This window comes from Ranitomeya imitator, chromosome 5 (assembly GCF_032444005.1).
Source record: "Ranitomeya imitator isolate aRanImi1 chromosome 5, aRanImi1.pri, whole genome shotgun sequence".
In the NCBI taxonomy this organism is placed as follows: domain Eukaryota; kingdom Metazoa; phylum Chordata; class Amphibia; order Anura; family Dendrobatidae; genus Ranitomeya; species Ranitomeya imitator.
This window is the reverse complement of record NC_091286.1, coordinates 442,099,961-442,125,463: the sequence shown is the minus strand read 5'-3', so window position 1 is coordinate 442,125,463 and position 25,503 is coordinate 442,099,961. Positions and strand designations below refer to the sequence as shown.

Genomic DNA, 25,503 nt, shown 5'->3' with positions numbered 1-25,503 from the left:
CCCCATTCAAAATACAATAAAAAGAAAAATCAAACCTACACATATTTTGTATCGCCGCGTTCAGGATCGGCCAATCCATCAATAAAAAAAGCATTAACCTGATGGCTAAACAGCGTAGTGAGAAAAAAATCGAAACACTAGAATTACGTTTTTTTGGTCGCCGCGACATTGCATTAAAATGCAATAACGCGCGATCAAACAACGTATCTGCACCAAAATGGTATCATTAAAAACGTCAGCTCAGCACGCAAAAAATAAGCCCTCACCCAACCCACTGTTAGGGCTGGCGGAACGCACTGAGTAAATATAGAGATAGTTTAGGTGCGTTCGCAGCCCGGGGTTCACCGTGCAGGAGTGGAACCTGCTGCTAGTAAATGGCGGCAATATATGGCGGTGCAAAGCCTGAATAGACGCGGGTACCGTCACCCTGTCTGTATAGGAGCAAACTCTGTTGCTTCACAGAGTCGCCGGGATTAAAGATAGCGCTGTGCCCTGTTAGCATTCACAGGACGCAGCAAATGGATACTAGTGGGATCCCTGCAACTCACCCCCACTATGCTGGTGGTTGATCCCGTTCTGACCCTCAGTGGCTTTTGAGCCCGCACCTGAGGACGCCCTGAGTCAAATGATGGGATCAAACGGGAGTTCCCACCCTGCACTGACAGATTGTCAGGAGATGATAAAGATAGCTGCCCAGAGTGCGTACAGTACAACAGCAGCAGTCATTGCAGGATAGACGCAGTATATTTTGTGCCTGGTGCTGGATGGCACTATCTGGCGCTAGACAGCTGCAACACTGCGAGCATTCAACAACTCTAGGGATGGGAATGATTCGGAGCTTTCACCAGAACAGGCATACACCCACACACACACAAATACTGAATTATACTAGCGCATGGCAGAGCGGCCATGCAAACCTTTTATAGCTGCAGCACTTCAGGACCTTCCTGGTGGACCAATAGGAGCTGCTACAGGACCTGAGTGTGTGACCTCCGACCTCCAGTTAGAGATTTTCCCTTGGGCATGCTCAGAAGGCGAAAAGGAGGACTTAGTCCTAGTGACATCTGCTCGCCGCTAAACAGTATTGGTTATAATGGCTGAGCCTGGAAGGGCAGCAGTAACCAAACGCGCAGCATCTGTCCGAGCCAGGCGCTGGGACCGACGTCTCCGCTGAGCAGGCTCGATTGCAGCTGGAGGAGAATGGGAGACCGCAGCAGAGATGGTTCGAGATTCCCCCTGTGCAGCAGCAGGAACTCAACACCTAACATTACCCCCCCTCCTAGGGCCCCCCTCCTTCGGCCTCGCTATGCTCGAAGGCAGCAATGAGTTGCGGAGCCCAAATGAGCTCAGCAGGCTCCCAGGACCTGTCCTCTGGGCCATAGTCCTTCCAATCCACCCAAAAAAATGTTGTGCCACGTACCACCTTACACCCCAAGATAGCTTTCACCTCATAATCATCCGTAGATAAACCCGATGTCCCGGCAGATGACTCAGAAAACCAGGACATGTGAACGGGCTTTAGAAGAGACACATGAAAGGTGTCAGTGATACCTAGGCGTGGAGAAAGGGCCAGACGGTAGACCACAGGGTTAACCTGTTCCAGGACCTGAAAGAGACCCAAGTAGCAAGGTGCAAACTTATTGAACTCAACCCACAGCCGGATGTTATGGGCGGAGAGCCACACTAAGTCGTCAGGAGCAAAGGTCGGAGCGGGGCGCCGATGTGCATCGGCGGAGGACCTCATTCTCTCCTTGGAAGACTGGATGGCATCCTGAGTGCAGTCCCAAATGTCACGTGCCTCCACAGCCCAGTCTGCCACCCTGGAATCGGCGGAAGCCATGGGCATAGGCACAGGAACCCGCGGATGCTGGCCGTAGTTAAGAAGGAATGGGGTCTGTCCAGTGGAGTCGGCTATGGCATTGCTTAGCGCAAACTACGCCCATGGTAGCAAGGATGCCCAGTCATCCTGCCTAACAGAAACAAAATGTGCAGATATGTGACCAGGGTTTGGTTGGCCCTCTCTACCAACCCATTTGTCTTGGGATGGTATGCTGAAGAGAGATTCAGCTTGATGCTGAGCAGATGACAGAGCTCTCTCCAGAACCGATACGCAAACTGGGGACCCCGGTCCCTGACAATTTTGTCTGGCATACCGTGTAGGCAGAAAATGTGTTTAATAAACAACGCTGCCAATGCCCGTGCAGAAGGTAGCTGTGGAAGAGGCACCAAGGGCACCATTTTGCAAAAATAGTCAGTGATTACCCAAATGATGGTGCAGCCACGGGACTTGGGTAAGCCCACCACAAAGTCCATCTTCCAGGGCCTGTCCACCACCGGCAAGGGGTAAAGTAACCCAGCTGGCCATTGTCGAGGAGACTTATTCTTGGCGCAGGAGACACACGCCCGAATATATTCTCTGACGTCAAGGGCCATATGCGGCCACCACTATGTCCTCGCCAGAAGCTCAAATGTCCTTTTGGTCCCAAAGTTTCCACCCACCCTGGATGAGTGAGCCCAAGAGAGAACCTCCAGTCGCAGATTTGATGGCACAAAAGTCTTGCTCGGGGGCACAGACTCTAGCAAAATCGGGGCCACGGTCCTCATCCTCTTGGAAGGGACAATAAGCCGAGGTTCCTCCTCCTCCGCTGATTACACTACGGAGAGGGAGAGTGCATCGACACAAATGTTCTCCCCGGAGAGAAAATGGAGGGTGAAATGGAACCGGGAGAAGAACAGGGACCATCTAGCCTGGCAAGAATTTAGCCGCTGGGTAGTCTGTATGTAGACCAAATTTTTGTGGTCGGTGTAAACCAGCAAGCAAAGAAGAAGAGTGCACACAGCAACACCCAGAAGTGACAGCAAAAAGTACAGCCAAGAAGTTAAGAAGAGTGGTAGTGGTGGGAGACTCACTACTGAGAGGCACAGAAGCAGCAATCTGCAGACCGGACATAATCGCAAGAGAAGTATGCTGCCTGCCAGGTGCAAAGATCAAGAATGTGACCAATAGGATACCAAAGCTCTTCAATTCCAAGGATGTCCAACCATTTCTTCTGAATCTGATACATGTTGGCACCAATGACACAGCAAGGAATGACCTACTGACAATCTGCAAGGACATTGATGAGTTGGGGAAAAAAGTAAAGGAACTGGATGCACAGGTAGTTTTTTCTGTTATCCTTAAAAGTAGACGGGCATGGCACCAGGAGATGGAACAGGATCCTTGATGCGAACAACTGGCTAAGACGATGGTGCAGTCATCAAAGATTTGGATTCCTGGACCATGGTGTGAATTACTTGTACGACTGACTCCTCGCCAGAGATGGGCTACACCTCAACAAACCTGGGAAAAACACATTCACCCGAAGACTCACTATACTAATTAGAAGGTTGTTAAACTAGAAGAAGAGGGGATGGGAAGAAAAACATTAGACTTCAGCATGAGGCCAGAAAATATACTGATGAAGGATATGAGGTGCGGCAAAGAAGACCCAAGACAACATACTCGGAAGGGAGGTAAGCAAATTTCTAAAACAATCCACAGGAAGGAGATTGGAACAAAACAAAATCTTCTAAACTACATGCTCACAAATGCCAGAAGCCTGACAAACAAGATGGAAGAACTAGTAGCAGAAATATCTACATGTAACTATGACAATGTGGGAATAACCGAGACATGGTTAGATGAAAGCTATGACTGAGCAGTTACCTTACAGGGTTACAGTCTGTTTAGAAAGGATCGCAAAAAACGGAGAGGAGGAGGGGTTTATCTTTATGTAAAGTCTTGTCTAAAGTCCACTTAAAGGGAGGATATTTGCGAAGGGAATGAGGATGTTGAGTCCATGTGGGACGAAATACATGGAGGGAAAAATAGTAACAAAATTGTTATTGGAGGTCTGTTACAAACCCCCAAGTATAACATAAATCATGGAAAATCTACTACTAAGGCTGATTGATGAAGCTGCAACCCATAATGAAGTCCTTGTTATGGGGAACTTTAACTACTGAGATATTAACTGGGAAACAGAGACCTGTGATACCCATAAAGGCAACAGGTTTCTGCTAATAACCAAGAAAAATTATCTTTCACAATTGGTGCAGAATCCAACCAGAGGAGCAGCACTTTCAGACTTAAAGGGAACCTGTCACCTGAATTTGGCGGGACCGGTTTTCGGTCATATGGGTGGAGTTTTTGGGTGTTAGATTCACTCTTTCCTTACCCACGGGCTGCATGCTGGCCGCAATATTGGATTGAAGTTCATTCTATGTCCTCCGTAGTTCACTCCTGCGCAAGGCAATCAGGCACATGGCAGCAAAGCACCCAACTTTGTGGGCCGAACGCCAGGCTCCAGGAACACTGTCTGCAGGTGACACCACTGCTTCTTCCACTGGTTTGCGTAGACGTCAATCCTCAGTCCACCCTGCATGTGAAGATGCCTCTAGCCCTGCACCTGCTGTTGCCCGACAGTCAAGCAGCACCATCATCAAGCCCGTCCACGTCCTTGTCCCAGCACAGCCTTCAGTTGTCTATACCCCAGTCATTGGAATGGTGGTGGCTGTCCCAAGGTACTCGGTACCCAGTCCCCATTATTTCTCCCGTTGTGCCATCCCCGCATTACACCAGCATGTGTCCCACAACATTACCTGTGCCCTCAACAATGCTGTTCCTGGGAAAGTTCACCTAACCACGGACACGTGGACAAGTGCTTGTGGGCAGGGACGGTACATCTCACTGACGGCACACTGGATTAAGATAGTGGAAGCTGGGTTCCAGTTGGACCTTGGAATGGATTACTTCCTCACTATACCGAGGATTGCGGGCCCTACATCAATCAAGGTTGCTCCCATAGTCTACAGCTCCTGCACCTCTTCCTCCTCCTCTTCAGCCTCCATCTCTATATCAACACATCAGTTAGAAGCTGGAAGCACTGCAGCACTGCCTCAGCCAAGCAGCAACAGGCTGTGTTCAAGCTAATCTGCATAGGTGACAAACCGCACAATGCAGAAGAGATGTGGACAGCGCTGAAAGAGCAGTCAGGTATTTGAATGACACCGCTGGTCAGGCATGGTCATGTGTAACAATGGCTGGAACCTGGTGGCGGCTCTGAGGCAAGGTGAGCTCGCACACGTACCTTGCCTGGCCCATGTGCTTAACCTCGTGGTTTAACGTTTTCTGAAAAGCTACCCGGAGCTACTGGATCTGCTACTGAAAGTGCGCCATCTGTCTGCCCAATTTAGAAAGTCAGCTACAGCTTCAGCTGCCCTTGCCATGCTTCAGCAGCATTTGCAGCTTCCAGCTCACTGACTGGTGTGTGACGTCCCCACGCGTTGGAACTCTACACTGCATATGTTGGAAACATTTGTGAGCAGAAGAGGGCAGTTGTTGACTACCAACATCAACAAGGCCATTGATATTCAGTTCAGACTCCACACAAGACCTCAGGAGTCGACATGGGTGTCAGACATATGTACCATCCTCCAAAAATTTGAGGACTGCATCAAGATGGTGAGCGTCGATGACGCCATAATTAGCCATTAATCACCATCCGGCTTCTCTGCATTCTGAAAACCTCTCTGCTCACAATTAAAGAGGATACATTGCAGGCAAAGCACGAGCAAGGAACAATACAGGGGGATGACACTCAGCCCAGCCTCATGTCTTCCCAACGTGAATTGGTAAATAATGAGGAGGAGGAGGAGAAGGAACAGGAGCTACTTTCATGTCCTACAGACAGTACTACAAGCACAGCTGTCATACCGTCTGTTCAGCGGGGAAGGCCTGAAGACAGGGAGGATGATGAGGATGAGGACAGCATGGTCAGTCCTGTTGATGAGGACACGGAAGTCTTGCCTGTTTGCAGTCTGGTACGCATGGCTGACTTTATGTTGTGCTGCGTTTCACGTGACCCTCGCATTACAAAAAGTTTTGTTAACACTCATTACTGGTTGGTATCACTTCTAGGCCCAAGCTACAGGGAGAACTTTCAAGCTCTTCTGCCAGAGGCAGAGAGGTGTACTAAAATGTTGCAGTACCAGAGGGCCTTTATAGCAGAATTATTTACAAAATTCCCATGTGAGAATGCTGACAGCAGACGTCAGAGTTTGTTGTACTACCAAGGAGTCCAAGCGAGAGAGAAAGCAGTACAATCCAGCTCAGACAGGGTAACAATGGCAAAGTTCTGGGACAGTTTTCTCAGACCCTCCCATCGTGCCGGCACAGAGGCAAGGGGTGCTGTCACAAGAAATGCAATATTTGGGAAGAGGCTGAGGGAGTACCTTGCAGATCGTACAAATGTCCTCCGGGATTCCTCTGTGTCTTTTAATTATTGGGTATCCATGCTGAACATGTGGCATGAACTTGCTCTCTCGCCTTTGGGGTCCTAGCCTGCCCTGCTGCTAGCGTTCTGTCAGAGCGGGTTTTTAGTGCTGCTGGTGGAATTATAACAGATCCACCTGTCAACTGAAAAAGTCAGGCTGACTCTTATAAAAAATGAACAAGGGCTGGATTGGGCAAGATTTCTGTACACCACCAAGTGAAAACATCAAAACATAACCTCTAATACATTGTGTTTTTTGTAGAGCTGTATTGTCATGCGCCTCTCCCCAACCACACATCCGCTTCCTGATTTTGTCTGTTTGGTGTGATTCTCATCATCCACAAACAGTACAACACCAGGGTGAACATATTCCATGATGCAAAAGTCACAAAATTTTTGTGTAAGGGTGTTTTTCTGATGCCTCTTACTAATTAGAGACCAAAATAAACTCCCCCAGGGGGAACTGTCAAAAAAATGAGATGTACGTATATTTTCCCATTTATTCTGATATATTCCAGTTTTAATATCTCTGCACCGTCCTTTTATGACCCAGTGTACACCAGTGTGTATATATATATATATATATATATATATGTGTGAAAACATTGGAACAGCATCAAATTACTACCTTACAAGGCATGCAGAGCTCTTCCGACCAGCAATCCAATGGTCAAAAAGTAATAAACTCAAAAAAAAGGAAAAGCAGCACAAAATAATTGAAAAAAAGTGGACTTTAATGGCCGAACGGCATGGCAACGTTTCGGATGTGTTATCCTTTGTCAAGCCACTTTTTTTCAATTATTTTGTGCTTTGTGCTGCTTTTCCTTTTTTTTTTGTTTTTTTTTGAGTATATATATACTTACTTTCATCGGTGGATTCCCATCCTTTACTTTTTTCTTTTTTTTTCAGTATGATTTCGCCTTTTGTCTCCTCATTCCAAGAGACACACTCCTTTACATTTGGCCTAGTTTTTCATGAGGCCTTCAGCAATGTCTCCTCATTCTCCAACCCTGGATCACCACGCTTAACGTGTTCTGTCCTGCTTTAGGCAGTCCAATTTTTGGCAAGGGTGTCTATGATGCCCATAGTATATTTTAAAAGAATGTATCCCCCAAAGTGAAATGTTTGTCAGCCCATGCATTGCGTGTATGGGCATTACAAGTCTAGGAGACACACTCCTTTACATTGGTTCTAGTTTTCAATGAGGCCTTCAGCAATGTCTCCTCATTCTCCACCACTAGATCACCATGCTTAACTTGTTCTGTCCTGCTATAGGCAGTCCATTGTTTGGCGAGGGTGTCTATGATGCCCATAGTATATTTTTTAAAAATGTATCCCCCTTGGGGAAATGTTTGTCGGCCCATGCACTGTGTGTATGGGCATTACAAGTCTAGGAGACACATTCCTTTGCATTAGGCCTAGTATTCAATGAGGCCTTCAGCAATGTCTCCTCTTTCTCCACCACTAGATCACCACGCTTAACGTGTTCTGTTCCTTTACATTGAGCCTAGTTTTTAATGAGGCCTTCCTCCACTGCTCATTATTTTCAAATACTAGATCACCAGGGTTCACTTGTTCCGTGCTGCTACATACAGTCAATTTATTGGCAAGGGTGTCTATCATCCCCATTAAATATTTTTTAAAAATGTACCCCTCCATGGGGAAATGTTTTTCAGCCCATGAACTTAGTGTATGGGCATACGAGTCTCGGAGACCTGCTCCTTTGTAATGATATTTTTTTTATGAGGCCCTCCTCCATGTTTCTTCCAAGGGGGAATTGGGGTCAGTGCAATTTTGGGTCAAGGCGGCCCTTGCATTCAATGAATAAGGAAACAGTATGGCAGGACCAACTGAAGAATGTGAAGTGGGATTTCCTGTGGCCATCCAGTACCTGCGTACAAAGGCTTATTGGGGTGCATATGACTGGTTGGCAGGGCAGGCCTTGCAGTCAATACGTAAGAAAACAGTATGGCAGGACCAACTGAAGAATGTGAACTGGGTTTTCCTGTGGCGATCCAGTACCTGGGTTCAAAGGATTCTTGAAGTGCATATGACTTGGTAGCAGGGCAGGCCTTGCAGTTAATACACAATAAAACAGTATGGCAGGACCAACTGAAGAATATGAAGTGGGTTCAAAGGCTTATTGGGGTGCATATGACTTGATAGCAGGGCAGGCCTTGCATTCAATGCAACATTTTTTCACGAAGCTCACCTGTATCTCTCATGAAAGGGGTATTGGGGTGCATCGTAATTCTTGGCAGCCCAGCCATTCACTGCATAGGCAATAGCAGCATAGGAGACCCACTATTTAATAATGGCCCTTTAAGAATATTAATTCTGCCTGATGCCCCTCTAAAAGTAAGCTTTGTGACTTTAAGAGTCCTTCCTTCACAAATGAAACAAGATGTGTCTCCTTATGTGTCACACACCACATGACAAGCTAGGGTTGTTGAATGTTACAATGACATTTCCCAGTGAATGCATTTGTATTGGTTGAAAGCAATGTTAAAGTTGAAAAATGCATCAAAAACACTGTGTGAACATAGTCCAAGTGGTGGAGGAACATTTTGGTCTGGGATAAATTATTTTTGCCTTATATACAAGTCATTAGCCTGGAAAGGATGTACCTTAACATATTTCACAGACAAATCCATTTTGGTTACGTTATGGTATGTTTGTTGGTGCACCTGTAAAAATAATGTGAAACTCTGACAACATTGCTTGCAGCTGTCACATAGGAGTCAGAAATGCTTCCAGGGGCGATCCAAATGATGTTCCTGTGTCATTTGTGCAGTGTTTCCATCATTTTCTGATGTTTTAGACCTTAAAAGACCCCCAGGGAGGATAGCGGTAAAAATACTCGGGTTTCCCATAGACTTACATTGGGCTCGTTGCTAGGGTCGAGTACCCTAGTATTCCAATTTGCTCGACCCGAGCAACAAACACCAGAGCATTTTAGTGCTTGCTCATCACTAGATAGTACACAAAATGAGAATGCTGGGTCTGGGGGAAAATGTGTGTAAATGGGTTAGTAACTGGCTTAGTGATAGAAAGCAGAGGGTGGTTATAAATGATATCGTCTCTAACTGGGTCGCTGTGACCAGTGGGGTACCGCAGGGGTCGGTGTTGGGACCTGTTCTCTTCAACATGTTTATTAACGATCTGGTAGAAGGTTTACACAGTAAAATATCAAGATTTGCAGATGATACAAAACTATGTAAAGCAGTCAATAAAAAAGAAGATAGTATTCTACTACAGATGGATCTGGAAAAGTTGGATACTTGGGCCGAAAGGTGGCAGATGAGGTTTAACAATGATAAATGTAAGGTTATACACATGGGAAGAAGGAATCAATATCACCATTACACACTGAACCAGAAACCACTGGGTAAACCGGACATGGAGAAGGACTTGGGGATACTATTCAATGATAAACTTACCTGGAGCAGCCAGTTTCAGGCAGGGGCTGCCAAGGCAAACAGGATCATGGGGTGCATTAAAAGAGGTCTGGATACACATGATGAGAAGATTATACTGACTCTGTACAAATCCCTGGTTAGACCACACATGGAGTACTACTGTGTACAGTTTTGTGCACCGGTGCTCAGAAATGATTTAATGTATGTAACTAGAGTGAGTACAAAGGAGGGAAACAAAATTAATAAAGGGGATGGTGAAACTACAATACCCAGATAGATGAGCAAAATTAGGATTATTTAGTCTTGGAAAAAGACGACTGAGGGGCGATCTAATAACCATGTATAAGTATATAAGGGGACAATACAAATATCTCTCTGAGGATCTGTTTATACCAAGGAATTTGAAGGGTCACAAGGGGGCATTCTCTATGTCTGGAGGAGAGAAGGTTTTTCCACCAACATAGAAGAGGATTCTTTACTGTTAGGGCAGTGAGAATCTGGAATTGCTTGCCTGAGGAGGTGGTGATGGCGAACTCAGTCGAGGGGTTCAAGAGAGGCCTGGATGTCTTCCTGGAGCATAATAATAATAATAATAATAATAATAACAACACAGGTCTGCGACTAAAAAGCTGTTTGATTATTTTCATCTAATTTCCATGTATTTTGGTGTGCTGAAAACAAAAAAAAATATTGAAAAAAATTCTGGACGTCATGATTTGCCACAAAATGCAAAATTCTTTTCAAATTTAGTATATTTTCTCAATTTTTGGTATTTTTTTTTCTTAGGGTTTTGAAAGTCAAAATTACTATTAATTAATTCACATCAATGCATTGAAGATATACAATGCCCCAAAAATATAACTTTCAAAGAAAATAACTTTCAGAGTGAGCCAATAAAACCAGCATCAACATGTTGCAAGCTGAACGAGCAGGCTCTGACATTTTCGGGCTTGATTCAATTGTTTTATCTTGGTTCTCGCCTGTTCACACTTTTATATCTCAGTTCGTGTTAGCTTGTCATATTCAACCGTGTTTCCCAAAATTAGCATTATGGCTCAGCGGATCAAGCTGATCAAGAGTTTATCAATACCATTACACATCCTCAAAAAGAAGGGTGGTTTGCATTTAAAGGGGTCGTAGAGAAAATTTAAGCAATAACAAACTCACTACAAAAAAATCGTCGGACGAATGCTGAAAGCATTTCAAGCTTTAGGTTGCCTGATGAGTTTGAAAGTGCATTTCCTTACATTCCCACCTTTACAACTTTCCTGAAAATTTGGGAGCTGTGAGTGAAGAGCAAGGTGAACGATTCCACCAGGACATTAAAGAGATGGAAAGAAGATACCAGGGAAGATGGAGCATTACAATGATGGCAGACTACTGTTGGACGCTTCAGAGAGACATTCCAGATGCAACTCACAAGCGTAAATGTACCAAGAGAAGCCTCACCGGGAAGAAGAATCGATTTTATTGTGTGTTAGTGAGCTCATTGCAGTTAAAAAATGATTTTCATGAAACATTTGTAATAAAAAATTAATGAGTCTATTTTCATTTATTTTGAGGTATTGTCTTATTTAACATAGTTACTTAATTTGTCAGAAAACGCGAGGTCCTATGAAAAAACGGAGGTCATTTTCAGATTCAGCACACTTAAAAACAAAGATTACATGGAATAACCAAAAAAGCTCTTGAAAAATTTATTTTGCAGACCTGTGTAACATAGTAACATAGTAACATAGTTAGTAAGGCCGAAAAAAGACATTTGTCCATCCAGTTCAGCCTATATGCCATCATAATAAATCCCCAGATCTACATACTTCTACAGAACCTAATAATTGTATGATACAATATTGTTCTGCTCCAGGAAGACATCCAGGCCTCTCTTGAACCCCTCGACTGAGTTCGCCATCACCACCTCCTCAGGCAAGCAATTCCAGATTCTCACTGCCCTACCAGTAAAGAATCCTCTTCTATGTTGGTGAAAAAACCTTCTATCCTCCAGACGCAAACAATGGTCCCTTGTGCCCGTCACCTTCCTTGGTATAAACAGATCCTCAGCGAGATATTTGTATTGTCGCCTTATATACTTATAAATGGTTATTAGATCGCCCCTCAGTCGTCTTTTTTCTAGACTAAATAATCCTAATTTCGCTAATCTATCTGGGTATTGTAGTTCTCCCATCCCCTTTATTAATTTTGTTGCCCTCCTTTGTACTCTCTCTAGTTCCATTATATCCTTCCTGACCACCGGTGCCCAAAACTGGACACAGTACTCCATGTGCGGTCTAACTAGGGATTTGTACAGAGGCAGTATAATGCTCTCATCATGTGTATCCAGACCTCTTTTAATGCACCCCATGATCCTGTTTGCCTTGGCAGCTGCTGCCTGGCACTGGCTGCTCCAGGTAAGTTTATCATTAACTAGGATCCCCAAGTCCTTCTCCCTGTCAGATTTACCCAGTGGTTTCCCGTTCAGTGTGTAATGGTGATATTGATTCCTTCTTCCCATGTGTATAACCTTACATTTATCATTGTTAAACCTCATCTGCCACCTTTCGGCCCAAGTATCCAACTTATCCAGATCCATCTGTAGTGGAATACTATCTTCTTTTTTATTGACTGCTTTACATAGTTTTGTATCATCTGCAAATCTTGATATTTTACTGTGTAAACCTTCTACCAGATCGTTAATAAACATGTTGAAGAGAATAGGTCCCAACACCGACCCCTGCGGTACCCCACTGGTCACAGCGACCCAGTTAGAGACGATATCATTTATAACCACCCTCTGCTTTCTATCACTAAGCCAGTTACTAACCCATTTACACACATTTTCCCCCAGACCCAGCATTCTCATTTTGTGTACTATCTAGTGATGAGCAAGCACTAAAATGCTCTGGTGTTTGTTGGTCGGGTCGAGCAAATTGGAATACTAGGGTACTCGACCCTAGCAACAAGCCCAATGTAAGTCTATGGGAAACCCGAGTATTTTTACCGCTATCCTCCCTGGGGGTCTTTTAAGGTCTAAAACATCAGAAAATGATGGAAACACTGCACAAATGACACAGGAACATCATTTGGATCGCCCCTGGAATTTATTTATCATTGTTAAACCTCATCTGCCACATTTCAGCCCAAGTTTCCAACTTATCCAGATCCATCTGTAGCAGAATACTATCTTCTCTTGTATTAACTGCTTCACATAGTTGTGTATCATCTGCAAATATCGATATTTTACTGTGTAAACCTTCTACCAGATCATTAATGAATATGTTGAAGAGAACAGGTCCCAATACCGACCCCTGCGGTACCCCACTGGTCACAGCGACCCAGTTAGAGACTATACCATTTATAATTTTTAATTTAAATTATACCATTTGTAATTTTTATTTCTATAACGCCAACATATTCCGCAACACTTTACAATTAGCGGGGACATGTACAGACAATAAATTCAATACAAGTTAAGACAATTTAAACAGTGACATTAGGGGTGAGGTCCCTGCTCGCAAGCTTACAATCTGCAAGGAAATGGGGGAACACAATAGGTGAAAAGTGCTTGCTATTTCAGGTCTGACAATTATAATAAACTAGCTGAAGTGTCCAGGCGTTGCCTGGGCATAGTAAATATCTGTGGTTAGTTATAGCACTGTTGTGAGTTCTGTTTTTGGGCTCCCTCTGGTGGTTACTGATGGTACTGGGTGATTTGTGTTCTGCTGTCTCTGGTGTCCACCTGTTCTATTAGGATTTGGGAGTTTCCTATTTAACCGGGCTTTCTTGTCATTTCCCCGCCGGCTATCAAGGTTATCAGAGTGTTTTGTTTCCTCAGCTTCTGGCTTCAGTAATCTTCAGGACATGCTAAGTTTTTGATTTTCTTGTTTCACGTTTAGCTTTATTTTTGTCTTGTCCAGCTTGCATGTAATTGTTTCTTTGCTGCTGGTTGCTCTAGTGGGCTGTAATTGCTCCTCATGTTCCATGAGTTGGAACATGAGTTCAAGTAATTACAGGATGGTTTTTTGAAGGGTTTTTTGCTGACCGCGCAGTTTACTGTTGTATCCTCTGCTATCTAGTTTTAGCGGGCCTCATTTTGCTGAATCTGTTTTCATACTGTGTATGTGCCTTCCTCTCATTTCACCGTCATTATATGTGGGGGGCTGCTATTTCTGTGGGGTATTTCTCTGGAGGCAAGAGAGGTCTGTGTTTCTTCTAATAGGGGAAGTTAGATCTTCGGCTGGTGCGAGACGTCTAGGATCAACGTAGGCACGTTCCCCGGCTATTGTTATTTGTGTGTTCAGGTTTAGGGTCGCGGTCAGCTCAGGTTCCATCACCCTAGAGCTCGTTGGTGCTTGTCCTTTTGTGATTCTCTGCCATTGGAATCATGACAGTATAGCCGGACAAAATGTTTGGGCTGAAGTAGGAGGAAAAGTAGTCTGAGGAAGTTTTTTTTTTCCTCTCCTCTGAGGTTGCTGCCTAGCCTTAATTGCAGCCTGGCTGATTTTTTTTTTCCTCCTCTTAATCCTTGAATGGCTCTGACCTTAGCTGTTTATCATGGATGTCCAGAGTTTAGCTTCCAGCTTGAATAATCTTGCTGCTAAGGTTCAAAATATACAAGATTTTGTTGTACATGCTCCTATGTCTGAACCTAGAATTCCTATTCCAGAGTTCTTTGCTGGAGATAGATCTAGTTTTCTGAATTTTAGGAACAATTGCAAGCTGTTCCTTTCTTTGAAATCTCGCTCTTCTGGAGACCCTGCTCAGCAGGTTAAGATTATTATATCTTTCCTGCGGGGTGACCCTCAAAATTGGGCATTTGCATTGGCACCAGGGGATCCTGCGTTGCTTAATGTGGATGCGTTTTTTCTGGCATTGGGTTTGCTCTATGAGGAACCTAACCAGGAGATTAAGGCTGAAAAAGCTTTATTAGCTCTCTCTCAGGGGCAAGATGAAGCAGAAACATATTGTCAAAAATTTCGGAAATGGTCAGTGCTTACTCAGTGGAATGAGTGCGCCCTGGCTGCAAAGTTCAGAGATGGCCTTTCTGAGGCCATTAAAGATGTTATGGTGGGGTTCCCTGCGCCTACGGGTCTGAATGAGTCTATGACTATGGCTATTCAGATTGATCGGCGTTTACGGGAGCGCAAACCTGTGCACCATTTGGCGGTGTCTTCTGAACAGGCACTTGAGACAATGCAATGTGATAGAGTTCAGTCTAGAAGTGAACGGCAAAACTATAGGCGGAAAAATGGGTTGTGCTTTTATTGTGGTGATTCAGCTCATGTTATATCAGCATGCTCTAAACGCACAAAAAAGGTTGATAAGTCTGTTGCCATTAGTACGTTACAGTCTAAGTTCATTCTGTCTGTGACTCTGATTTGCTCATTATCATCCATTTCCGTCGATGCCTATGTAGATTCAGGCGCTGCCCTGAGTCTTATGGATTGGTCATTTGCCAAGCGATGTGGGTTTAGTCTTGAGCCTCTGGAAGTCCCTATTCCTTTGAAGGGAATTGACTCTACCCCTTTAGCTATGAATAAACCTCAGTACTGGACACAAGTGACCATGCGTATGACTCCCGTTCATCAGGAGGTGATTCGCTTCCTGGTATTGTATAATTTACATGATGTTCTAGTACTTGGTCTGCCATGGTTACAAACTCATAATCCAGTCCTTGACTGGAAAACAATGTCTGTGTTAAGCTGGGGATGTCAGGGGGTTCATGATGATGCACCTCCGATTTCTATCGCTTCATCTACTCCTTCTGAGGTTCCTGTATTTTTGTCTGATTATCGGGATGTTTTTGAGGAGCCTAAGCTCAGTTCGCTTCCTCCTCACAGGGATTGCGATTGTGCTATAGATTTAATTCCTGGTAGTAAATTTCCTAAAGGTCGTTTGTTCAATCTGTCAGTGCCAGAGCATACTGCTATGCGGGATTATGTTAAGGAGTCCTTGGAAAAGGGACATATCCGTCCATCTTCGTCCCCTTTGGGAGCAGGTTTTTTTTTCGTGGCCAAAAAAGATGGGTCCTTGAGGCCTTGTATAGATTATCGTCTTTTGAATAAGATTACCGTAAAATATCAGTATCCTTTGCCTTTGTTGACTGATTTGTTTGCTCGCATTAAGGGGGCTAAATGGTTCACTAAGATTGATCTTCGGGGTGCGTATAATCTTATACGAATAAAGCAAGGTGATGAGTGGAAAACCGCATTTAATACGCCTGAGGGCCATTTTGAGTATTTGGTAATGCCTTTCGGACTTTCTAATGCTCCTTCAGTCTTCCAGTCCTTTATGCATGATATTTTCCGTGAATATCTGGATAAATTTATGATTGTGTATTTGGATGATATTTTGTTTTTTTCTGATGACTGGGAGTCTCATGTTCAGCAGGTCAGGAAGGTGTTTCAGGTCCTGCGGGCTAATTCCTTGTTTGTAAAGGGCTCAAAGTGTCTCTTTGGAGTCCAGAAGATTTCTTTCTTGGGGTATATTTTTTCCCCTTCTACTATTGAGATGGATCCCGTCAAGGTTCGGGCTATTTGTGACTGGACGCAGCGTGCATCTCTTAATAGTCTGCAGAAGTTCTTGGGCTTTGCTAATTTCTATCGTCGTTTTATAACTAATTTTTCTAGTGTTGTTAAGCCTTTGACGGATTTGACTAAGAAGGGTGCTGATGTTGCTGATTGGTCTCCTGCGGCTGTGGAGGCCTTTCAGGAACTTAAACGCCGGTTTTCTTCTGCTCCTGTGTTGCGTCAGCCTGATGTTTCGCTTCCTTTCCAAGTTGAGGTTGATGCTTCCGAGATTGGAGCGGGGGCGGTTTTGTCACAGAGAAGCTCCGATTGCTCGGTGATGAAGCCATGTGCGTTCTTTTCTAGAAAATTTTCGCCCGCTGAGCGGAATTATGATGTGGGTCATCGGGAACTTTTGGCCATGAAGTGGGCATTTGAGGAGTGGCGTCATTGGCTGGAGGGTGCTAGACATCGTGTGGTGGTCTTGACTGATCACAAAAATCTGATTTACCTTGAGTCTGCCAGGCGTCTGAATCCTAGACAGGCTCGTTGGTCACTGTTTTTCTCTCGTTTTAATTTTGTGGTTTCATACCTGCCAGGTTCAAAGAATGTGAAGGCGGATGCTCTTTCTAGGAGTTTTGTGCCTGACTCCCCTGGAAATTCTGAGCCCACTGGTATCCTTAGGGATGGGGTGATTTTGTCGGCCGTCTTCCCAGACTTGCGACGTACTTTGCAGGAGTTTCAGGCGGGTAAACCTGATCGTTGTCCGCCTGAGAGACTGTTTGTTCCGGATAGTTGGACCAGTAGAGTCATCTCCGAGGTCCATTCTTCTGCGTTGGCAGGTCATCCTGGAATATTTGGTACTAGAGACTTTGTGGCCAGGTCTTTTTGGTGGCCTTCCTTGTCGAGGGATGTGCGTTCTTTTGTGCAGTCTTGTGAGGTTTGTGCTCGGGCTAAGCCTTGCTGTTCTCGAGCCAGTGGATTGTTGTCACCTTTGCCTATCCCGAAGAGGCCTTGGACGCACATTTCCATGGACTTTATTTCGGATCTCCCTGTCTCTCAAAAAATGTCCGTCATCTGGGTTGTGTGTGACCGCTTTTCTAAAATGGTTCATCTTGTACCCTTGCCTAAGTTGCCTTCCTCCTCTGAGTTGGTCCCTCTGTTTTTCCAGAACGTGGTTCGTTTGCATGGGATTCCAGAGAACATCGTTTCTGACAGGGGATCCCAGTTTGTGTCTAGATTTTGGCGGACGTTCTGTGCTAAGATGGGCATTGATTTGTCCTTTTCGTCTGCATTCCACCCTCAGACGAATGGCCAGACGGAGCGAACTAATCAGACCTTGGAAACTTATTTGAGGTGTTTTATTTCTGCTGATCAGGATGACTGGGTTACCTTTTTGCCGCTGGCCGAGTTTGCCCTTAACCCTCCGTCACATACAACTGATCTGACAGGCGCTTTTCTTTTACTTTCATTTCTCCTTCCTCACCAGATTGTGCGGAAACCCCCTCCCTCCAGGTAGTCTTCTGTCTCTTGAAGGTCTGTGAAACCTGATATCACAGTTGGATTTCAGAGCTTCAGGGGAGAGGATATAGCTGCACAGATCTCTCAGGCTCATTGTATGTGAATACGTCACATTCAGTAAGGTTGGTATTTTATGTTTTTATTCATCACAATAGTTTATTTAGCTTGTTTTATGAATGTATAGCACAAAATGTGAGGATATTTCATAGAAATAAGGGAGATTTTATAAAAGAAAGTGTGCTGCTCAGGCATATACAGTAGTTCCCTAACATATTCCTTCTCTTGCTTCAGATTATCTGCTGAAATGGAGAGGAAAATGTACAATTTATCCAAACAACTTGATGTTGAGGAAGTAACAAACATGCTGTTAGATGATAGAGACCTCACACTGAATGAGGATTTAGGAGAGGAAAGTGAGATTGATTCTCATGATGAGGTGGAAGAATGTGTCCTGGATTCTGAAACAGAGCAAGATGGTGACAGTGGTGAGGATGAAGAAGTTGGATCATATTATATTGGAAAAGATAAAAATACTAAATGGAACAAGAAGCCATTCCAGAAAAAACGTACTTCTTCTATCAACACTTCATGATGATGCTGCCATCGATCCTGGGACTGGGGCAGAAAAAACCCCGGAGATAATTACATTTTACAATGCCACCAAAGGGGGTGTGGATACAGCAGATCAGATGTGCTCCACTTTCAACGTCAGCAGAAACATCAAACGCTGGCCAATGGTCATATTTTTTGCTATGTTGAATTTGGGTGGTATAAATTCACAAGTAATTTATCTTGAAAACAAGCTTGAACCACTCCGTAGACGATTGTATCTGAAAAAATTGGCCCATGAACTAGTACTTGGAGAGCTACGCAGGAGAAGCGTGAAAACAATCGGTATCCCCTCTCGCCTTCAAGTTCAGCTCAAAAGGTTCCGCCCAGAAGATGATGGTGAAAAGTCACCATCTGCACCACCTCACAAAAGAAGGAGATGCACCACCTGCCAAACGGAAAGCGGAACCAGAAGGCTTTCAAATTATGAATGTCTCAAATGTCATAAAGCAATTTGCCTGACACATGCAAAAATGGTGTGTAATTCTTGCTATTTGCTCTGCAAGTGTGACTTTTCTGGGGAAACCTCAGCTTCTACTTCTGATTGAATATGTTTTTAATAGTACTTAAGGTACCTTAAAATTAAGTTTGTGTTCAAAAATTTTCTTTGTACATTTTTTTGAGAGAGTCGAACTGGGGACTATTTGGCGGGAGTTTTGAAAAGTTTGTATTTCATAGTTATTAGTTTTATGTTAAGTAAATGTTTTTTTTTTGCAACTGATTATGTGTAGTCTCTTTTATTACATCCCTATGAAGGTCACTGATCACTTTTAAAGCACTGAAATTGCAAACATTAGATATTATAGGTATTTTTCCAGCAGGCGCCTGACAGGCACATTGTATGTGAACTCGTTAGTCCGAATATTGTATGTGACGGAGGGTTAATAATCGGGCTAGTTCTGCTACCTTGGTTTCTCCTTTCTTTTGTAATTCGGGGTTTCATCCTCGTTTTTCCTCTGGTCAGGTGGAGCCTTCTGATTGTCCTGGAGTGGACATGGTGGTGGATGGGTTGCATCGGATTTGGAGTCATGTGGTGGACAATTTGAAGTTGTCCCAGGAGAAGGCTCAGCAGTTTGCTAATCGCCGTCACCGCGTGGGTCCTCGACTTCATGTTGGAGGACTTGGTGTGGTTGTCTTCTCGTTTTGTTCCTATGAAGGTCTCTTCTCCTAAGTTCAAGCCTCGGTTCATCGGTCCTTATAGGATCTTGGAAATTCTTAACCCTGTGTCGTTTCGTTTGGATCTCCCGGCATCGTTTGCTATTCATAATGTGTTCCATCGGTCGTTGTTGCGGAGGTATGAGGTACCTGTTGTTCCTTCGCTTGAGCCTCCTGCTCCGGTGCTGGTGGAGGGAGAATTGGAGTATGTTGTGGAGAAGATCTTGGATTCTCGTGTTTCCAGACGGAAACTCCAATATTTGGTCAAGTGGAAGGGTTATGGTCAGGAGGATAATTCTTGGGTGGTTGCCTCTGATGTTCATGCTGATGATTTGGTCCGCGCTTTTCATAGGGCTCATCCTGGTCGCCCTGGTAGTTCTCGTGAGGGTTCGGTGACCCCGCCTCAAGGGGGGGGTACTGTTGTGAGTTCTGTTTTTGGGCTCCCTCTGGTGGTTACTGATGGTACTGGGTGATTTGTGTTCTGCTGTCTCTGGTGTCCACCTGTTCTATTAGGATTTGGGAGTTTCCTATTTAACCGGGCTTTCTTGTCATTTCCCCGCCGGCTATCAAGGTTATCAGAGTGTTTTGTTTCCTCAGCTTCTGGCTTCAGTAATCTTCAGGACATGCTAAGTTTTTGATTTTCTTGTTTCACGTTTAGCTTTATTTTTGTCTTGTCCAGCTTGCATGTAATTGTTTCTTTGCTGCTGGTTGCTCTAGTGGGCTGTAATTGCTCCTCATATTCCATGAGTTGGAACATGAGTTCAAGTAATTACAGGATGGTTTTTTGGAGGGTTTTTTGCTGACCGCGCAGTTTACTTTTGTATCCTCTGCTATCTAGTTTTAGCGGGCCTCATTTTGCTGAATCTGTTTTCATACTGTGTATGTGCCTTCCTCTCATTTCACCGTCATTATATGTGGGGGGCTGCTATTTCTGTGGGGTATTTCTCTGGAGGCAAGAGAGGTCTGTGTTTCTTCTAATAGGGGAAGTTAGATCTTCGGCTGGTGCGAGACGTCTAGGATCAACGTAGGCACGTTCCCCGGCTATTGTTATTTGTGTGTTCAGGTTTAGGGTCGCGGTCAGCTCAGGTTCCATCACCCTAGAGCTCGTTGGTGCTTGTCCTTTTGTGATTCTCTGCCATTGGAATCATGACATAGCACCTCACTTCTCTTATTTTCCCATCATGCCTCTCATTTAGCACCTCACTGCTCTCATTTTCCCATCATGCCTCTCATTTTCTTCCTCACATCTCTCATTTTCTCTCACACCTCTCATTTTCCCCCTCACTCCTCTAATTTTCCCCCACCTCTCATTCCCCCTTCACTCCTCTCATTCCCCCTAACACTTGTCATTTCGACCTCACATCTGTCATTTTCCGATCACTCCACTAGTTTCCCTCATTCCTCTCATTTTGCACTCAGACCTTTTCATTTTCACCTCACACCTCTCATTTTCACCTGACACCTCTCATTTTCACCTCACACCTCTCATTTTCCCCTCGGTATATACATGCTTGTCATCTCCCTTATATATAGTATACACCTGTATGTCATCTCCTGTATATAGTATATACCTTTATGTCATCTTCCCTGTATATAGTATATACCTGTATGTCATCTCCCCTGTAAATAGTATATACCTGCTGTATGTCATCTCCTCCTGCATATTGTTATTACCTATGTGTCAACTCATTCTGTATATAGTATATACCTGTACTGTATGTCATCTCTTCTGTATATAGTATATACCTGTATGTCATCTCCTCCTATATATATATATAGTATATACCTGTATGTCATCTCCTCCTGTATATACCTGTGTCATCTCCTCTTTTATATCGTATATAATTGTATGTCATCTCCTCTTGTATATAGAATATACCTGTAAGTCCTCGCATCCTGTATATAGTATATACCTATGTGTCATCTGCTCCTGTATATAGTATATACCTGTGTGTCATCTGCTCCTGTATATAGTAAGTACCTGTATGTCATCTCCTCCTGTATTAGACCTCGTTCACACGTTATTTGGCCAGTATTGTTACCTCAGTACTTGTAAGCTAAATTGGCAGCCTGATAAATCCCCAGCCAACAGGAAGCCCTCCCCCCTGGCAGTATATATTAGCTCACACATACACATAATAGATAGGTCATTTGGCTGACAGCTGCCGTATTGCCTATATGGTGCAGTTGTTGCTCTTGTAGTTTGTCTGCTTATCAATCAGAATTTTATTTTTGAAGGATAATACCAGACTTGTGTGTGTTTTAGGGCGAGTTTCATGTGTCAAGTTGTGTGTGTTGAGTTGCGTGTGGTGACATGCATGTAGCGACTTTTGTGAGATGAGTTTTGTGTGGCGACATGCGTGTAGCAACTTTTTGTGTGTCGAGTTGCATGTGACAGGTTAGTGTACCAAGTTGTGTGCAGCAAGTTTTGCGCATGGCGAGTTTTGCGCATGGCGAGTTTTATGTGTGGTGCGTTTTGAGTAGGTGCAAGTTTTGTGTGAGGCAACTTTTGCATGTGTTACAACTTTTGAGCATGTGGCAATTTTTCCGCGTGTGCAAGTTTTGCGTGTGGCGAGTTTTCCATGAGGTGAGTTTTGCATGTGTGGCGAGTTTTGTGTGTGTCGAATTTTGCGTGTCACGAGTTTTGAGTGGCGACTTTTGTGTTTCGAGTTTTATGTGGTGAGGTTGGTGTATGTGTAGTGAAATGTGTGCTGAGGGTGGTATATGTTTTCAAGCAAGTGGTAGTGTGTGGCGCATTTTGTGTGTGTTCATATCCCCGTGTGTGGTGAGTATCCCTTGTCGGGGCCCCACCTTAGCAACTGTACGGTATAAACTCTTTGGCGCCATCGCTCTCACACTTTAAGTCCCCCTTGTTCACATCTGGCAGCTGTCATTTTGCCTCCAACACTTTTCCTTTCACTTTTTCCCCATTATGTAGATAGTGGCAAAATTGTTTGGTGAATTGGAACTCGCTAGGTAGTAGACAACCCCTTTAAATGGGCAATAGAAGGTCTGTGAGAACTAGTGAGAAAATTTACCTATATCTATACATAATATAATGCAGTCCATATAAATAAAAAACAGGTATTAGACTTATAATTATATAGGGAAAGATAGACAGTTAATTGTGTCAAAGAAACTAACAAAAATGGATTGTATGGAAAAAAAGAATATAAGGAAAGAGACAGTTAATTATGGCAAAGAAATAAACAAAAATGGATAGTACAGAAAAAGGAAAAGAAAGACCAGAAAGAAAGAAATAACATAAGATAATGGAGAAAATGTAAATGGAAGAAGGACAATGAAGAAATTGTAATAACAGTTCAATACTGACTGACGCTTTACCAGTGGTGAAAGTGGTCTCAGAACCCAGGAGAAGATATTGGCAGAGCTATAACCAAAAGAAAAGGGTTAACAATTAGAAAAAATGTTAGCAACAATCAAATAAAAGAAGCTAGATGGATCAAATTCCTGTTTCAGTCTCAGTCCAAGAGTTGGCAGGCTAAGGGTACCTTCACACTGAGCAACTTTACAACGAGAACGACAGCGATCCGTGACGTTGCAGCATCCTGGATAGTGATCTCGTTGTGTTTGACACACAGCAGCGATCAGGATCCCACTGTGCCATCGCTGGTCGGAGCTGAAAGTCCGGAACTTTATTTGGTCGTCAGGTCGGCGTGATTCGTTATGTTTGACAGCAAAAGCAACGATGCCTGCAATGGTTTTACATGGAGCGAACAACCAGCGAGAACGATAAGTACGTCACTGGATCGCTCCTGCATCGTTCTGCTGTTGCCGGTGTCTGACGTCTCCTAGCGACCTAAACAGCGACGCTGCAGCGATCGGCTCGTTGTCTATATCGCTGCAGCATCGCTAAATGTGACGTTACCTTAAGTATAACAATTATCTCCCTTCTTTTGTGTTGTTGAGTGCGATTCCCACACCTTCTGTTTGGACGGATTTATTCAGATACGTAGAATTTTAATTGTGAGTATCCATGTTCCATGTTATGAAATTGATTGGCGAGAGGAAAGAAGAGTCTTCCACAACGAATTGTGAATTTGGGAGGGAGGATCTATCATTAACCTATATATTTTATTCGATATCTGTGTGTGTATCTAAAACTTGCAGTGTAATACATTTGGTGCTTTCCTGCTCACCCACACACTTTTGGGTCTATGAACTGGAAGTTGTGGGGGTTTAACCATTTGATCATTTTTAATAAAATTAAATCAATTGTGTACTCTGGAAATACTATTTGTGTTGGTGCTCTAGGTCTTTGATAATACATTTTTATCCATTTTCTAAATATTAGCAATTATTGTGACAGTTTTCAATCATCTAGTTTACCTTTTTCTCACAGTAAGAGCTCGTTCAGACTGGCGGGTAGCCTGCGTATAACTTGGATGAGTGCTATCTGATGTTTTATCTCATAGCACTTGCTCCAATGTTGTACTAAGGAGCAATGCCGACTAGCATTTATTTTCTCATGACGACTCGGCATAAAAAAAAAAAAGGCAAAAATGAGCTGCATGATTGGCAGTGTATTTTGGATGGCACACACCCTTACAACATCAGACTGCACTTGGATTATTATTAATAATATTAGTAGTATTTATTTATAGAGCACTACTGATTCCATGGTGCTGTACATGAGAAGGGGTTACATACAAGTTACAGATATCACAGTAAACAAACTAACAATGACGGACTGATACAGAGGGGCGAGGACCCTGCCCTTGCGGGCTTACATTCTACAGGATGTCATCCGAGTGCAGTGCGAATATCAAAGATGCCGTCAATGGAGAATAGTCTATTACATATATATTCTTGTTTTATAACAAATGTTAAATTTACTATTGCTTTTTTTCTTTAAGGAATCTGTAATTGAAAATAGACGACTTTGGCTTTTTCTTAAAAGAATCTTCAAATATAAGTCTCACAGCAAGTATAGAGAGTTATACAGAGCGCTACAGAATGAACCCAATTGGCCACCAATCAGTACAACACAATATGCCAATGGACTGGATGAAGAACGTAGGGGACCTTTCTATACTAACCCATGCTACATGTCTGATGAAAATGGACTATGTGGATAATGACCAAAATATTAAATTATTGTAAAATAATATGAAACTCTGTTTAGGGCACAACAAAAATCACAGCATCAAAGCCATGACTGTCGATGCACGCATAAATCTTTTCAAAAAGTTTTTAATTGTGTGAACAAATTTTTTTTAATGTTCATTGTTACTGAAGACATTTATTCATATTTAGAAACCAAATACATGAGCACCCTATGAAAGTGTTTGTTTTAAAAACTGTGTGCAATGTGGTCTAATAGTAAATAATAATAAAAAAAGCTAATTAAAAAATGGATCAATCCCCTTTCACTTTAATACATCACTGTTTCGGCCACTGACTGTTACTATGCCCATTGTCAATATTGTAAATTCTTACACAAAGTATTAGAATATATATATGAAAACAAATTATATTGACAATAGGAATAGTAATGACTAGCTATACATTTATTCAAACATTTGAGGGCATCATTACAGAGAGATTACACAATGTGGAGTTCTACAAAACAGTTTAATGTGGAGTATTATGAACAGATGCTGTGTTTTTATTTGTGAGTTACATGTCAGAAGTGCTGATTAGTTCTCTGTAAGTATCACTCTTTTTAGAACTTATGAAAAAGAATGACAAATATTTCTTACCCACGGTTTGATCAGCTAGAGAGCAATAGCAGTGCCACAAAGCGTGAAATAACATTGGTCTATGAAATATGCTGAGCTGTATGTTACTTGTCTTTCTCCCTAAGGAAAGTGCATCATCCCTAAGGAAATAAAGAGGGAGAGAAGAACAATATCTTAGCTTTGGTCAAGGTGTAAGCTTTTTTTATCTTTGTATGAGAATTCTAATGTGTAATATTGATTTCGAATCATTTTTGGAATAGTATTTTCGTTATTTTTTATTATT

At 43.3% G+C, this 25,503-nt stretch overlaps 1 protein-coding gene across 2 annotated transcripts in view; it reads left to right on the top strand.

Annotated features, from left to right (window-relative positions):
* LOC138638126 (probable cation-transporting ATPase 13A4) overlaps positions 1-24,753 on the top strand; it is a 355,111-nt gene extending 330,358 nt beyond the window's left edge. For both annotated transcript variants that reach the window (XM_069727157.1, XM_069727156.1), the window contains exon 30: positions 24,396-24,753. In XM_069727157.1, coding sequence (XP_069583258.1) covers positions 24,396-24,617 — 222 coding nt within the window. In that variant the 3' untranslated portion in view covers positions 24,618-24,753. The remainder of the gene's footprint in view (positions 1-24,395) is intronic.
* Positions 24,754-25,503: the final 750 nt, after the last annotated feature.